A 17,232-nucleotide genomic window follows, 5' to 3' on the forward strand; every position below is an offset into this window, starting at 1 on the left:
TAATTTATCGGGGACAAAGGAAACCTCGGGTAGCCAGGCATCTATCTTTCTTTCTGCCCAGTAACCACGGCACAATGTTCTTCGGTCTCATCCAACAAGGAGAACAAATTGCTTAATTTACAACTTTCTGACATGACAGGCAGACAGTGCTGACAAGGGTGTACATACATAAATGAAGGATATACATATGTATGTACATACTGATGTATATGCTAATTTGAGTGGCTCCACCCACGAAGCAGATATCGGTATATTTAGACCCATTAATTTCCAATTAAAATGATATTGCATTTTTACATTGACATTTTTATCCGAGGACCGAGACCTTTGGCCCACGCAGTGAATTACACTCTCTTATTCCTTAATAAGATTGATGGCGTATTAATGATATGATTAATGTAACGTCAACGCTAATATGTTTAATATGAGTATTACCAATTTCCTAAATTCATTTAGTGCATTATGGGAATACGAGTTTATCTCAGTTTGCCCTATGGCTATGATAACATTCACTTGTCAGTCATAAAACTATTCAGGTCTTCTTCGATAATGGAATCGTCTACTCATGAAAAATGATTATGAGCTTAATAATGCCCAAGAAGATGGATGGAGGGCAAAGCAATGTCCTCAAGGAGGACATTTCTCAATATTCCACCTGAATCCTAAATGCCACAAAATTCCAGTAGGAATTTCTCCAAAAATAAAATTAAAAGCTTTTTTTGCTAAACATTTCCACTAAATAATTTGGTTTCCTGTCGTAGACTTGTTTCATGGAGGGAATTCTTTCATTTACACGACCTGTCATCTCAGTGTTTACATGCATAAAGTAGAAACACGTCGAATGAATGAGACTAAAAAATATATATCTGCAATGCAGATAACCCTCTCCACTTATCTCAAATGAATGAAACAATAAAATTTTATGTACATATATCCCAATTATTTCAACCGAAACTGATGTAATAAGACGCATTTTGTCCTCAGCAGCAGCATACCAGCCAGAATAATTAATATAATTAATTCATTCCAAACATAATTGAGACGACTTGAGCAAATTTGCACATATTTGTACTCTTACAATATACTTTACTACAGATACCAACGTGATGATGCAATGCAAATTGTATGGTCACGAGTTTATTTCATTCAATAATAAACTATACATACTGCTCACTTAATTCAATGAAAAAAAAACAGAATGGTCATCGAAAAGTCGACTTCTGTCCGTCCGTTTGTTTAATAAAGAACAAAGTGCGTGGGATGGATGGCTGGACAAGTAAAGTATCTGTAAACTCGGACATGTCTCATGTGAATCCTTACGTGTCTTTGTAGCAAATTATACCAATTTAATTTGCCCTGTCTACATAGCTATTTTGGTCGCTATTATTGTCTTTTTCTACGTCACCCACGCCAAAGGGGTAAAGTAAAGGAGTTGATTCCCTAAAATCCCGTGTTGTTCGTGCTGTCCATCGCATTTGCAAATTGAGCCATCTTCTTGGCAGATCTTTATAAAAATTGTCTCATTTCCCGATTCCCCATCACAAGGCTTGCATAGTTCCAGAGAACATCATCTGAATCTCAGTTTCAATCTATCTGCACAAGGAAGTAGTATTTAATAATAATACGTAAGTTAATTTGGATTCTCCCTAATTTTTAATTCAATAAAGGATTTCTATCTTTAATTTTTTCCAAATCTGGATAAATCTGCTCAATACTGAGAAATAATCGTTTTGAAATATATATCAAGTATTTCTTTATATATATATTATATCCAGATAGGTATGTAAATATGTACTCGTATGTATGGCTATGGTATATTTGAAGTAGCTAAAAACTTGGCCGTCCTGACCAACTTGAGTTAATGTTACAACTGACTGACAGATTTCCAGAGAGGTCGATTGTAGCAGATCTAATTGAATGGTCTGATTCTACATATGTCAAATATGTACGTATTTAAGTATATATAGCTTCACCACGAGTACAAAGACGCATTGATAGCTCCACATATTTGAGCATTTGGCGAGATGAAGAAGCATTAAATTCTCTGACTTGCTAACCTCGAGATTTATTGACTTTCAGTCACCCAGAAAGAACCTCATCATACTTACTGCTTCTCATTCTCAGCGTCTCAAGTTACATCACAATTTCAACCCATTATTCTGAATTTTAAGCACATTCAAAACCAGAAGACAAAGTAAATTACGAGAAAACAAACAACTCCAAACTGAACAAAATAATGAGGCAGATCAGTGTCATCGTTGGGATCGTTGTGCTCGGAATTTTGGCCGTGTCGACAGTGGAGGCCAGATATCGGGGGCAATTGGTAAGTAAGCAAACTACTGACTGACAGAGTGGTTACAATTTTATGGTGTTGTTGTTTTTGTTTTCGACTAAATTCAAGTTCAGTCAGTGACTGATATGAATTTGGGCAACTGATACATCTCGTCGAGTAAACAAGCAGCTGTAGTAAATAGTAGTAAAATTTCGATTAATGAACTTTGAGAGTTGTCCACATGTGGATATTTTTAATTTTATTACTGCCCGATTTAAATGGGATTGGGAAAGATTGGAGAGAGGTTGGAATTTTTTAATTTGTATGAAATATATGATATCATGTAGCACGTGGGTTTTTTCCATTTTATTTATAAGTATGCAGGCATATTGAGAAATCTTTATATAAGATAGGTCTCCGCATTTCGCAATTTTCTTAACCTTACGATACACACGTGTGACATTATAGTTAAAGTTGTAGGAAAGTTATCTCAAATTTCTGGGACATTAAAGGTTGTGATCATAGTCTCAATTTGCCTCAGTTTAGATCTATGAAAAAAGTAATAGTCTCAATTTGCCTCATTCCTTGTTTTTTAGGGTCCCAATATCCCCGAACTTTTGCACAAAGTTTACGGCGAGGTTGGCCGTGATCGATTTCACAACATTTGGAAGGAATTTCGCAACTCTGACCAGCAAGACGATTTCTTGATGTCCGACTTATCTGACGAGGAACTCGCCCAACTTGGGACAGATTTTGAACGACTTGGAAACATTTTGGCAAAGGACCCAACTCTTGTCGACCTTTACGCAGACTTTGAACAAAACCTGAACATTGATGCCTTCAACGCCATGGACGAAAAGCTGAACAACAGTCACACTTGGTGGGGACGAATCAAATTTTTTCTGTACAGAAAGATGGAAAAGTTGGCCGATGAGATGAAAGGACAACGGCACTCGAACAACAACATAAACTCGCTTTAACCCTTTCACCAGGGTTTATATTTATAATTTGGTTTGTAAAATTCACAATTTCAAAAAAATTTGTTACGTTTACAATTTTCTTTAAAGCAATTACACAATAATTGATTTTAATTCGAAAACTGGTAATTATTTATTTGCAGCAGCATGGTTTTTTGTAAAGACTGGAGAGATACACTTAGATTTTGTTGGAGTTTTAGATTAGTTTTGAGGTTTTTGTTGATTTGTTCCTGTTACAGCAAGATGAAAACCCGAAAAACAAAAGTAATGCAGTATTCTTCTTTAATAATAAGTTTTTAATAGTTTAAGATTATTTTTGTAAATTGTGTTTTTTTAAATATACGTACGTAGTTTGTTAGAAGTTCACACGAGTAAGTTACACGATTCATTGAATTTGTCCATTACTTTTTAATGGAAAAACAGTTTTCATCGTCACAATTCATTTATTATCAAACAGCAAGTTCATTGCTTTTCGTTTCACTTTTAAATTGGTCACTTTAATAAATAAAAGATTTATTTTATGCGTTATTATTTTCTCATGTCGAAATCATCCTCAATAGCATTACATACATAAATGCATAATTTTTGTCCATATTTCCTTAAAATAATTCGTGCTACATAAAATTTCACTCTGATAAACTTAATTTCTTGAAGTAGTTATTTCTCTCTGTGTAAGAAATATGTTAAGTAATTTTTAATTAGCATCGCGAAATTAGAAATGAAAATACACTTCTTATTCAACAGATTACAAGTACAGAAAATTGATATCTAGATTCAGCTCGAATATCAAAGTACTCACTGGAAAGCTATACTTATGATAAGTGCCCAACAAGTACCTTTCATTTTAATTACCATTTGCAATATTTAATTATTATGCAAAGTTCAAACAACTCGAATGAATTTTTGGCATCATTCATAATATTCCTAATTTCCTAACCTGAAAGAAAGGAACGGAACGCACGAAAGTGGAAGAAAGCAATCAATCACTGTCGTTCATTTGGTAATTGTAACGCTGATATCGCTATCCCCAGATATTTGTAACAAAAAGAGGAAATGTCTCAAGCAGCATGTGTGAATATTCAGATTTCAATCAGTTTCTTTATAAAGTAACAATATTGCATAACCGTATTCATTAGTTGCACAATACAGCCACACAAATATGGAGATTGAATTAATCGTCTGAAAAATACATAATTTTGCAAGTCTGAACTGCTTGAGATTTTCATTTCATTTCCACCGAATTTGACCATTTATAATGAAATTTTGCAATGATTCTTCCCTTTCAATGCTTTTGCAATGCCCATGAATTATTCCGAGGTGATAATCCCCTCCAATATTCACTACTCCCCAATTTATTCAGCCCATACACACACTTCACTCTACATACATAACCTTGCTGCCCTTGTTTACAATATTTACCACTTATCTGCCCCTGCACCACCTCATGCGAAATTATGTTTGTCCGAGGATACAAATTGTCTCCGCTCTAGTTCCGAAGTTTACAATCAATCCCATGAATTATAAATTGGGAGGGTTTATGTATGTAGAAAGTGGATTATCGCTACACCATTCCACATACCGAGTGTGTGGACATGAGAGGAAACATGAGTAAAAGCTAGTATTCTGAATCATGTAACTATCACGATCCCAACACGAATGCTATCTCGCGACACGCAACACTTTCTCCTCGTGGTGAAAGCCCTTTTAGGACGAACCACCCGTTCCGTGCCGCATCGAACAAACTTACCTGGACAAAATTTGCAATCAAGCTGGATGCCTTAATTTCACGCGAAAATGCATAAATGGCCCACACACTTCACTTTCACCTTGGAAAAGCACACAAATAACGGGACAATCGTTAATCAAGTATTTAAGATTTCAAGAATGCATTATAGAACAGCTCGTCCAGCGGTCGTAATGGCAGTGGAGGTTCTACGAGGAGACGCTTCAATTACTTTTAGAGCGTGGGAGGGACAGGTGGTGGTTGGTGTTATCATGAGTAGTTAGAATTTCTCAGGGACTTGTACAACACACATCTATTTTTTGAACTATGTCAACAATTCGTGTCAAAATAGGGTATCAGATTATATTAGGGCATCAGTCGTAGGATAATCTACTTTTTGTGAGAAGGCAGGATGAGTGACGGGGATCATAATAACGTAATAACGACCAACAACAAGTCCAACAACGGGGTCAAACATTTCTCAATCTTGAGAAAGTCCAGCTCAACGGTGGCTCCATTAATATCGCAGGAACGCGTGATCGACTTGGGCAGCCTGGATCACGCTTTGCATCCCTTTGCTAACAATGGCAAGTTATTTAATGGAGGGAATCAATAATATCGATGGAATGCCATTTGTGTGGTTCGTGTGGTATAGATTCTTTCATTAAAAACTCAATTTTTGCTCTTTTTTGTGTAATAGCCACAACAGAAAATCGAAGTCAAAATGAAAGCAGAGCAACCACCCCAAGTTATGGGAGACGGGAACCGAATGAAATTTCGTTTCTGTCAAGTTTGGACAAAGTCAAAATTTCTCATGGTGTAAAAGGTATGACAAAAAGTTTGTATGCACATTGGGAAAAAACAGGGTGACTAATGCTTGAATATTTAATCTCACTTGCAGAAGAATGTCTAACTTGTTGCCAAACGTTGGAATTCAGAAATCCAGAAAATGACGTTGTAATGAAAGCGACCAGAAAGAGGGGTTGTTCGCATCAAAATTATGAAATTTTTCACGTAATTACCCGAGAATTGGTTATCCTTATAGAGATTGATGATGGAACTTGGTCATGTACTGTGCCAAATGTGAGTATGTAAATGTAAAAAATATGCTAATTTTAGTGAAATATAATTAATCGGGAAAAGATTTATGATAATTATTCTAATTTTCTTTCAGAACATCCAGATTTATGGGCCTCCAGGAAGATTATTAGGTAGCGTTAATCGATACTCGGCTTGCGGGTCGAATAGTTTTTTTGAAGTTAGAAACGCTGTTGGAGATTCAATTTATACCGTAGAGCCGAAATTCCAAGGGTGCTTTGGTACTAGCTTTGGTCCAACAGAGTATCCGGTAAGAAAGGATCATGCAATTAAATAATTCAATTACTTCATATTCTTCTGTACCAATTTTGACATTTATTTTTTCACATTTTCAAAGATTGTATGTAATGATGAAAGCAATTTAAAAGTTGCACAAGTGATCAGCTTTGGATGTTTTTGTGGGTCTAATCTAACCGTCAACTTTATCGAAGATCTTATCCCGTCAAAACGAGCGCTGGTCATTGGATTTGCTATGATGGTGGTAATTGGCGTGGTACAAATAAACAAAGAATTTATACGGATTAATCCACAATGGTTACATTTTTTACAGGACTTGCAACACCAGATTCAAGTTTTCTAAATAACGTGGAGTTAAGAAATCCTGAATGTATTTTAAATTAACAAGTTAATATACTTTTAATGTATATTCCAAAAATATTACGTTATAAAATAAGACCTAAAATTTCTGTACTGGAACCAAATTCATGGGAATTTTATTACAATTGCAATTTGTACTTTCTAATAATTTTCTCAAATTCATTGGCATTAAACTAAAGTTATAAACTACTTGAAGCCACAAATTCGGTTTCTTGTTTAAAATTTGCTTTACACGGATCATTAACTTTGAAAATACTACAGTAAAAAAAAGTGAAAGCTAGTAAAAGTTGAGAGAAAGTAAGAAAGTCTCAAGTCTCAAGTGTGCCCCGACTGCTCAGTTTTTACGCTGACGGGTGCGCTAACTTCCACTCATTCATGTGCTCACTTTCGGCTTTTCGATTTAGTAAATTCCTGATTTAGGAAATTTTTATTTTCACTCTGGTCTTGTTAAAAACACTAAAATTGCTTCCTGTAAAGGCAAGCAATTTTACAGTGTTCGATTCATGTAAAACTGTTTCAATTTTGCGACAGAACAGGTAAAATCAATTCACAATTTGCAATCAAGTTTTAAAGTTGAATACATTTATTTGTGTATTTATTTGTTTATATTAAATCCGTTTTCAGAACGTCTCGAGCTTCCTGATTGTTTTTGACGGTATGGGTTCGATAATAGTTCCCAGATCGTTACGACGAGCATTTTTATTTCCTGGTGGAAGAAAGCCATGTAACATTTTTGGGACGTGTCAAAAAAGTGTAAAATACTATTCAGATATTGCAACTAAGCCGGACACTGTCAGCGATAATTCGGCGATAGGTGAAAGAAAACTGGACCCTTTCGGTATTGAAGATATCAGTGATAACAACTCCAACCTTCTGGTACAAGGATTTTATGAACGGAATTTGGACGACAATAAGCCCAAAGACGTCCAAACGCCCAAAGATACAGGTAAAAGCTGCTCAATTCTTATTTTAATTAAGACAATTTATTCTTGGATCGTGACCGACAGTTTCCGTTTTTACAGCGTCAGAAAAAACAGACTCTCCTAATGCAAAAAAATATGAAGGCTGGCTTCATGCACGAGCAGTGGCCAATGTCCGTGAGAAAACGTTGTTAGGTGCGGAAACCTTTAGGATTTCGTCTTTTGGAGGTACAATGCGGCTGGACTCTGATAATATTGTCGAAGAACACGGTCAATTTGATGAGCACGTTAATGCACAAAGATCTCAGAGTAACTTGGACAAACGACGACGAAGAGAAAAGGAAAATTACGGTCCAGATCCTAAATCAATGCTGGCAGGAGATTTCGTAAAGAAATTTAAGCAAGAGACGAGTGAAGAAATAAAAAATAGCAAGAGACAATCGGTCGTGATCGACAAACCACAACGCCGTTCCGAGCTAAAACCTGATTTACAAACCGAGCAAGAAAAATTTGTCAAAGTATGGGGCCCGGATGGCATAGATTCCAACCATGTTCCAAAAATTTACCAATTACCACTCTACAACAAATTAACTCAGGACGAAATGTGGAGGACTTTACTGAAACGGACCGTAATATTTCAAAATGAATACATATTTGCAATCAACAAACCTTCCGGCGTTCCCATTCATAGCCCGTCGTTGGATTGTCGTCATTACATTACGCAATTTTTAAGTAGATTCGCTAAACTGGCAAATGTTGAAAATATTTTCCCCCTTCATCGCCTCGATAAGGAAACGTCGGGAGTTCTCCTGTTCGCCAAGGATGCCCGAATTGCCAAATATATTACGGAAAAATTCGGCCAGCGACAAATTGAGAAGAAGTATCTAGCAGTGACCAAGAGCTGTCCACAAGTTGAAGACGGAACTATCAATATACCTATAGGTATGTTGATTTTATTTAACAACTTACATTATTGGGCAAGACTTCTTAATCCTTAAATTAATTATTGTTCCAAATGACACTTAATAATAAATACATGAATGATTGCTATTTCAGGCCAAGGGAAAATTGGTCCAACAACGAAATATCGGTCCGTCCTGAAACCTGATTTAAGAGAATATGATATCCACACAAAACAGAAACAATGCCGAGAAGCAATTACACATTTTAAAGTCTTAAACTCAATTAAAGAAGCGGCCTTTGTGGAAGTCAGGATTGAAACTGGTGAGTACATAAACCTAAACCGATAAAAAAACTTTACACAAAGTTTGCACCAGTTAAATGGCACAATTTAAACCATTCAATTTTCTATCGAATTTAGGCGTCCAACATCAAATTCGAATCCACTTTGGACTTGGGCTGGGCTGTCCTATTATTGGAGATCATAAATATTCTCACCGAGATAGAATGGCTCCTCAACGCTTACATCCGCACCTCCTCCACATGATTAAAGTTAGACAGAGTAAAGTTAGAGAGCTACCGTTGCACTTGCACTGTAACTCAATCTCGTTTGCACTTCCGGATGGTGCGTCGGATAGTTCGGAACCGGTTTATGTGCACGCTCACGTCCCCGCATTTTTCAACCATACCCTTCGAGCGATAGGTTTAAAGAAGTAATAATTGAGTGTTATATATTTATTATTTGTTTAGCATTTGATATTGTAGCAGATATTTGATCTTGACCTTGATTAATTACTTTTGTTATGACTAATTTGTATAGGATCTCTGAATAAATTCAAGTCATGCACATTTAATAATTTTGTTTGTACGTCAAACAGAATCAATCACATCATTTTCAAAGCTCGAAACTCTTTGAAGGGAGGATTATTTCCAGACGAGAAACCAGTAAATGCAGTCACCGGATTTGTAAAGCTTGTATCTTTTCGGAACGGTTTTGTTGGACAGTTGAAGGGTGTAGTTCCTTCGACAAACCTGTCATACTCTGGACGTGAGACCAATTCTCTCCATCGCGTAATTCCATCCTCATGATAAAGTCCGTGCCGTTTGTCCTGCGCATACATAATGATGCCAATTTGGAGGAATAAAGATTAACTTTTCCTCTAATATGTACATACATAAGCCTTTCCAGGAGAATCCTTCATCATCGGAGGTTGATAAAGCAGGTACGGTTCATGCGGGGGACATTCATACATCGGACACTTCATGTCATAATTGACCTGCGCCAAATTCTTCATCCACAAGAAATTCTTGAGAGCCTCCTTTCTCGGACCTGCCAGACCCATACATAAACAGTTTTAATTCCCTTGTCTATTACATTTTTAGACGAAGAACTCACCATCTCGGAGAGCCAGGGATGTATCATATTTCAAAAAGTCAGTATTAACTCCCAGATCGACATAGTTGTCGCAGCAGTACGTCGAGTAATCCGTATTGGGATAGCGTCGAGGAAGACGATCGAGATGTGTTTGCCAACGTTGATAAAATACTTTCTTTCGATTGTGACATCCCTCCGAGACTCGGCAGGAATAACAGTCTGCGAGCTGTCTCAACTTGAGATTTGGAACGATCGGCTTCTTCCTCAAAGGCCCCGGCCGACAGGCACAACATCCCGAGTTAGTGCATGGGAGAGGAGGTCGAGGGTCCAGCTTTTTTGGCTCGGGAGGCTCAAATCCTTCTGGCCGGCGGATTGGAGGAGGACAATCATCAGAGCTGAAGTCGTAGGGTGGACAGATCAAGAGATTTTCGGTAGGTTTGAGATTACGGCAAGGCATCTTGTCAACAGTAATTTGTGGATATGCAAGTATCGGGTTGACCAATCAATGACGCCACCACCAAGGTAGGTTTATTTGAGAAGAGATGACTGCTTATCTTTGAATAAAGTCCAAGGCAACCCATCTAGAAAGTTGCGAAAAATGAGGTGCGCAAACTATTTCGTTCCATCGTCTCCCAGTTGTCAACTTGGTGCACCGATATGATGTAATGACGACCTACGAAGTGATTCTCATTCTCTCGGGCATTTTATAAAATAAATACAAAACAATTTATCTTTGTGAGAAACGGAATACTCTGAAATGAATGCAAGTAAAGAAGAGTCGCAAAATCTTAAGTAAATTTTTAGGTCTTTTGAGCTGGAAGTAGGAAATTGAATCAAGTTTTTTTTTTCTCTCTCAATGTTACCTCATATCCAAATTTTTATGATTTAATCCTACATGCTTGAACTTACCGAACACAAAGCAGGCTCATCTTCACATGGCCTGATATGATATAGTAAGTATTCTTCTCAAGCGTTACAATATCTTTATAAATTATTACATCTTTCCATACATACTGATAAAATGCCCAATTTTGGGCTTGATTGGCCATAACACGCTCGATTTTCTCAAAATTGCGGTGCTAAAAATCATTCCGAAAATTGTAGTGTTTGTTAGGCCTGCAGGGAGGATTTTCCACTTGGAGAGAAATGCATTAGCACGATTTTTACTGCTACAAACAACCCAAGGGGAACATGAATTTAGTATTTTATGCCCCACCATCGTCCTATTAGCGCATCCCCTCATCTTTAGATTTGGTGGTTATATAATATATTATGTATTATCGTGGTCTCGCCGTAAGATGCATGCAGAATTATTATTCCTGATGATGCCCTTCCGCAGACCGCGCTGGGTCGTGAAATCTAGTTTTGCTTGATTAAATCATTTGCATAACTAACTTGGTGGAAGGAATTGTAGGAATTTATATGTATTTAGGAAACAAAAAATTCTAAACATCCAGAAGAGAGTGGGAAAAATAGAGCTTTAATTGGAGAAAATTTGCAAATTGTTATATGCATGTGGTGTGAATTTTGAATACGTGTCTTAGATAATAATCGGGAACATTGGTGAATCTAGACCAAGTAATTGTATCCTTAATGGTTTCTTAAAAATACAGTTAAATAGTAACGGAAGGCCAGACAAATAGATCGAAATAAATACACAGTTTCGCAGTTTCATCTGAACCTTAATAAAAGTAATGGGTCTAAAAAACTATAAAAAAAACTGATATCTGACATGTTTGTATAAATTGTAATCGCAGAGTATGCATTATCATATTACATCATCATTCCAAAGATAATAATAATAATAAAATAAATACATATGCATACCTAGGTATGTACATATAAACATATGAAAATACTTGTACACTATTGAATATATATTTAGAAGTAATCCTATAATCAGTTTGAATAAAAATCACGAGTACTAAAAAAAAAAATCTTTTAGTAAAAAAGATTTTTTTAAGAGATCAAATTCATTAAAACCTATGCATTATTTGTGCGTCGAATTGAATAGGGTGAGAACTGGTGAAAGTGAGAGGTTGAAGATTGATGTGAATTTATTGGGTTGCATAACCTTGCACCAACTTTCCCCAAACTTACTTGATCAAAATTTGTAAATACAATTCTCAACATGTTCTCTCTCATATGTGGAAAAGGGCAAATTCTCTGTAGCTTATCTAATCCGAAGAATTTAGCTAATTTAGCGAGGCGTTCAACCAGCAGGAATACGCCTGGTTGTTGAAAAGCAACCTACCGATCCAGATTAATGACTATTTCTCGTTATCCTATCATTTCAATACAAATGAACTTTCTCCCCGTTATGAAAGCCAATTAAAGGAGATTATTGTAAATGAATCCATCGACTAATCTGGATCAACCAGAAACAATTGTTCTAAATTCTATGTCATTAGTTAGAAGAGCACAATTCGCTAGGTAAACAAATCACCTAATTGAAATTACTTCTATTTCTGTCTCTTATTACGACGTAACATACAATAAACAATGAAGCATTATTATTTTATGACGAAAACTCATATACACAAAATCATTTCGTCAAATAATCCAGTCTTTATCTGCAGAACAGAGGACACGAGTTCAACAGTAAATTAAACTCAAAAACGGAAGGAAAGCGCATGTAATGGCCAAAAACGGACAACTTTCACCCCAAACAGAGTCTCAAACTTGTTCAGTTGGCTCCTCGAGTACGAGCTGGAAACATCTCGGCACACTTTGTCTCGCTTTCTCTTTCTCACTTTCTCCACCTCTCAGACTCAGAAACTCGCCCAGGTTTCAACCCATGTCAAGAAAGTTAATCTTATTCATACCAGTTTTGAATTATTGATACTTTTTCATTCTCTGAAAAAAAACAAGGAAAAAAAACTTGCATCATAACACCAAAAATCCATCCTAAAAGAGATAAAAGTTTGGACGGGACGTTATTGTTACGCAAATTTACAGCCTGTTGCGGCCCATGTTTAACGCAAGTTGAGGCAGTTAGTACTCGTTGGTTCAAGTAGATTTAACAGAGATCGACCGGAAGTGGACGTTTTTGCGAAAACTTTCCCCATTCAGAGAAAACTGGTGGTGGTCGTTTATTCCGCTTTCGGACTGAATTATGCTGTAGTTTATACACTGTATTAAGCAACAGAAGGGTGAATTCAACATAATTTTGCGTAAAAGTGAGAACACTCGGCAGACACGAGCGAAAGTCTCAAAAAAGAAGAAGATCTGTTGTGCATTCCAAGTTGAAAAGTTTCCTGGGAAAGAAAGTAAGACCGAGAAATTCGTGTCGGCTGTGACTTTATTTAACTAAATGTAAACGCATGATGTGACGCGATGCTGTTACAAGTGTTGTAGTTTTAACAGTTTGTTCATGGTGGGCACTGAAGAACATTGAGTAGTAACATCGGTTAAGTTTTTTTAAGGCTGTGACGAGGACACGGACCAGAGCTCAACTTAAGTGCTTCATTGTGGCTGGATTGTGGTAAAAGTTTGTGTAAATTGTAGATTCTTTGCAATGTTGGACCGTTGAATGTCACATTTTTGACACGTGTGGATTAAACGGGGAAAGTTTCTGAAATTATGGGGATTTTAAGGATTCAAGACTCAACATTGGCTTCCACAAGTCCTTAAATTGACTAGTAGCGCCGTTGGTAAGTATAACTTTGGAAGACCCTTTTTGCTCGGTCGGTCGGTCCAGCCAGCAAATATATTTATGCAGGTTCCCCCAATTTCCATTTATTGTTGCTTCCTACATAAGTATGAGTACACATAAAATTGCATTTATTCGATAGTTCTGTTCCCCGAAAGAGAAAGTAGATAAGGAAACTTTGACATTTAAATTTCTCAGTCAGTCTCAGGCTTGTCATGCATTCGTGAGAATCAAATTTTCCCACTTGCCGACTACAAATTAGATTGCGGAGCTCCAGTTTTTTAAAATCATTTATAAAACAGAATGCCATTAATATCTCGTCATTTCATTGTTTGACTGCCATTCGCAGCTTCCCGAAAAATCTGAGCGAGCTGAGAAATCACATCTTATTTATTTCAGGGGAAAAATAAATGAGATCACCTCACTTGCACTCACTCAATCTCACTCACATTCAGCCTTCGAGTGCATGGGGCAAGTTGGCAAAATCAGTTTTCAGACGAGACGAGACGTTTGTGCAGGGCAGAGAAAGTAAGGTATCGTTCCGTGGTTTGGTTTGGTTTGTGAGATAGATCTGCTGATCTGTGGCTGGAGTTGAGTGAAACAGAGTTTGATTTGATGACAGGTTTGAGGTTTGCTTGCCGTGGTTGGATTCGTGGTTCATTTCTTGAAATGGCTGTGACAGGTTATTGATGATGAGAACATGATCGTGACAACTTAATTCAATAATCCACTCACATCTAGCCAAAATTTACACTGACACTGCTACTCTCTCCACATCAAGGGGAGAAAGAGGACGGAAAGATGAGTTCTTTCATTTCATACGTGAATGAAAGGAAGAAGAAGCAGTGTCAATAAAATGGGTGAAAGAGTGAGTGAGTAGATTTTTCTCTTGGAGAGCGTCTTAAGAAATGAAAGGAGGGTTTTCATACGAAAAATCATCAAAAAGATCAAAAAATAGCAAGCCTTTGTCTATTAAAGATTCATATATAAATAATAATTTTTAAATAAATTAACTGGGGCGGAAAGAGATACAAACATCAGCCTTGAGTTGACGTATGTATGTAGACACATATTAGCTGAAAGTGAAAGCATTGAACCAGTCCAAGCAGAAGTCTTGGACTAATTGCGATTACTGCCAGCTAATTCTTCCCCAAGTTTTGAAACTCCCGAGTAAAGTAATTAATCTCATCAAATCAATATTTTCCTTCCTTTCCCCTGAACCATAACGTATTGACAGTTGCTTAACTGCGGCTAACTTATCCGAGTAAGTAGTATAAATGTTTGACCAACTTCGGAATCTCAGATCTCTCACGGGGACCAAGTTAAAGTAGCAACTAGAACATTTCCAACCACACAATTTCTCTCTCTCCGCCACCTATTTTCCTCTGCTACTCGGCTCTATTGCTGTTTCAATAAATTTCTTCCCAAGCCATGTTTCCTTACGGTTCTCGCACTCTAAAGTAAAAATGAAGTTTCTTCCAACTCCTTTCTCCCCGCTAACAAACTACTTGGCCCAATATGCATCACAATGCAGTTAGCAGTACCTAGTGCGGCCATGTCACATTTCTGAGTAAGTGGTGGTGGTGCTGCTGTGGTTGGTGAGGAAATGGGAGAAAGTGGAGAAGAAATCTGTCCAAATTCAATCCCCACTGTTTGACAGCCCACGTGCCCACTTTCCCACAAAGAAGACAGAAAAAATTACATCTTTTCCCCATCTGCTTTCCTTCCAAGCCTCGTCCACTTACACTTTCACTCCTCTTTTTCCTCTTCTTCTTAACACTTAGGTAAATTAGAGACTAAGAGAAAAATGGACGAGTTAACCCTGCCCCGTTAATTTTCTTTGAGATGAAGAAAAAAACCTTCATATTCATAATTCATGCCTGGCACACTTGCATTATGCAATGTTTCATTCACCCGACCGACCTACAATGGAATAATGTGTGCTTTCTAATCCCTGTTTGCCAAGTTACTCAACATCCATGCAATTTTTAACGTGTTTACAACTTTCTAATTTTTTCAGGTTCATTACTGCCAAGGATTACAAGAAGAGTGACGAAGAAGCATCTGTCCCAATCTAGCTGCTGAACAACATCTGCCACCACTCTTCCATTCTACTTATGAGACATATACCAGTGAGTGTCGGAATACAAGTTTCATTTCGTTGTATTTAGAACTGTCCATGTAAGACTCTAATAATAAGACGAACGACTTTCTCCAACGAAATAATACATCATTATTCGGAAATAAAGAAAATGCCACTTGGTGGAAAAAGATCAGCAACAACGAGACCACGTTGAGAGTGAGAAATGAACAATGATCAAGCAATGCAGAGCATCAGCAGCAGCAGAAACACGAGGCGATAATAATAATACTACAACAACTCTTCCTCCTCTTATGTAACCTTCTACCAACCAACTCATAAGTTACATCTGGCCCTAGTTTTTAGAGATACATGCATGTCTCACATCTCGTGGAACATGGAAGTGCACACGACTCATGTTTTATGGTGTGGATTCTGTCTATGAATTCTTCTTTGCCAGTGATGCTCGTAGCTCGTCGTAGTGAATGACTTGGTGGATATTATAACTTTCTCTTTTTATCTCTCTCCACGTCGCGTTCCACATTTTCAAGAAGAGATTACCCCGGATTATAGTTTGATCTCGAAGGCTGGAAGAAAATGCAAATGTTAAAAATATGGATTAATGGATTTTCACTACAAACTTATCCTCTAATCTCTCCTCCTCGTACTCCTCGTCCCAGAAAGATTGAAAACTTTTATTAAACTTTCTTTTTTCCAAAGAGATTTTAATCTTTTTCTATACGAAACAAAATGATGGAACTTGGCTGTCATCAGGCTTTGTTCTTGCTTCTCTTCGTAAAAGGTGAGCAGCATTTTCCTTTCATTCTCCAGCACGTTGTGTAATATGTAAAGTATGTCGAAATGTGTAAACTTAATTACATACTTTCATACCCCGGCCTACATACGAGAAACAATTTGCAATGAGATACATAGTATCTCCTGGAAAATTATGTAACTATGATTTAGCACAATCTTGGGAAAGTACATATCCCACAAGCAGTAAATATGGAATTCTGACTAAAAACTACTAGCCAACACATAAACTTGTGTATACATATGCATCCATAACTATCATCAGATCACCCACAAAATGAACGACCAGCGGTGGTGGTGGTGGTGGTAGCATTGACATTAATAATTGTCAAAGGATGAGTTTCCTCTTTTGTTTCAACTTCTCTCTGTAGACTTTAGATTTGAAAACAAATGGGTTAGGTCTGAATTTCTTTGATGGTGATAAGTGATACCATGCCCTGAACTAGCAACGAAGCAACGTATCTAATGGGTGAAGCTGCTGCTCAATGACGCCTTTTGTTCCGAAACTCTTGTCTTTCATTCCCTCTCATTTCATTTCGCAATCTCCTCCACCTCTTCCTCCAACTACTTGAACGGAAGAATCGCAAATTACAAATGTGTCTGCGCCACAAAACGATAGATACATGAGGCAAGCAAGCAGGATCGTCTTTTCCAGACAACAATGGTAGTAGTTCGTTCGCTCCTATCCATAACAGAATAGCGGTAATGATGGATGGATAGAATTTCTAATTTGTACTACTTTTCTAACGCAGGGTTCTGGCTCGACTGATGTATCGAGTTTAATTAGAAATTAACATAATTATTTTATTTACTTGGTCGCTGGTA

General features: G+C 37.1%; 5 protein-coding genes across 8 annotated transcripts in view; 4 read left to right on the forward strand and 1 right to left on the reverse strand.

Moving 5' to 3' along the window:
* The first annotated feature begins 1,457 nt into the window (after positions 1-1,457).
* LOC110848843 lies at positions 1,458-3,780 on the forward strand. 2 transcript variants are annotated; one of them, XM_022096173.2, is made up of 4 exons: positions 1,458-1,625; positions 2,080-2,323; positions 2,869-3,283; positions 3,393-3,780. In XM_022096173.2, the coding sequence occupies exons 2-3, from the start codon at positions 2,237-2,239 to the stop codon at positions 3,250-3,252; spliced, it is 471 nt and encodes a 156-aa protein (XP_021951865.1). In that variant the 5' UTR covers positions 1,458-1,625; positions 2,080-2,236; the 3' UTR covers positions 3,253-3,283; positions 3,393-3,780. The 2 variants fall into 2 exon arrangements, with proteins under 2 accessions (XP_021951865.1, XP_021951864.1); XM_022096172.2 differs by having other exon boundaries at positions 1,460-1,625; positions 2,869-3,777.
* Positions 3,781-5,190: 1,410 nt separating this feature from the next.
* Positions 5,191-6,771, forward strand: LOC118435353. Its single transcript, XM_035851335.1, has 5 exons — positions 5,191-5,798; positions 5,874-6,055; positions 6,147-6,320; positions 6,408-6,551; positions 6,621-6,771. The coding sequence occupies exons 1-5, from the start codon at positions 5,594-5,596 to the stop codon at positions 6,648-6,650; spliced, it is 735 nt and encodes a 244-aa protein (XP_035707228.1). The 5' UTR covers positions 5,191-5,593; the 3' UTR covers positions 6,651-6,771.
* A 262-nt stretch (positions 6,772-7,033) lies between these two features.
* On the forward strand, positions 7,034-9,341 carry LOC110848488 (mitochondrial RNA pseudouridine synthase Rpusd4). The gene is made up of 5 exons (XM_022095717.2): positions 7,034-7,203; positions 7,292-7,613; positions 7,690-8,529; positions 8,644-8,811; positions 8,909-9,341. The coding sequence occupies exons 2-5, from the start codon at positions 7,325-7,327 to the stop codon at positions 9,202-9,204; spliced, it is 1,593 nt and encodes a 530-aa protein (XP_021951409.1). The 5' UTR covers positions 7,034-7,203; positions 7,292-7,324; the 3' UTR covers positions 9,205-9,341.
* Positions 9,215-10,349, reverse strand: LOC118435357. The gene is made up of 3 exons (XM_035851340.1): positions 9,884-10,349; positions 9,663-9,817; positions 9,215-9,596 (listed from the first exon to the last, which is right to left on the reverse strand). The coding sequence occupies exons 1-3, from the start codon at positions 10,317-10,319 to the stop codon at positions 9,372-9,374; spliced, it is 816 nt and encodes a 271-aa protein (XP_035707233.1). The 5' UTR covers positions 10,320-10,349; the 3' UTR covers positions 9,215-9,371.
* A 2,218-nt stretch (positions 10,350-12,567) lies between these two features.
* The window catches only part of LOC110849152 (Down syndrome cell adhesion molecule-like protein Dscam2), a 66,386-nt gene continuing 61,721 nt past the window's right edge, over positions 12,568-17,232 (forward strand). For all 3 annotated transcript variants that reach the window (XM_035850906.1, XM_035850907.1, XM_035850908.1), the window contains exons 1-2: positions 12,568-13,515; positions 15,535-16,396. In XM_035850906.1, coding sequence (XP_035706799.1) covers positions 16,345-16,396 — 52 coding nt within the window. In that variant the 5' untranslated portion in view covers positions 12,568-13,515; positions 15,535-16,344. The remainder of the gene's footprint in view (positions 13,516-15,534; positions 16,397-17,232) is intronic.

Source organism: Folsomia candida, unplaced genomic scaffold (assembly GCF_002217175.1).
Source record: "Folsomia candida strain VU population unplaced genomic scaffold, ASM221717v1 Fcan01_Sc004, whole genome shotgun sequence".
NCBI lineage: Eukaryota > Metazoa > Arthropoda > Collembola > Entomobryomorpha > Isotomidae > Folsomia > Folsomia candida.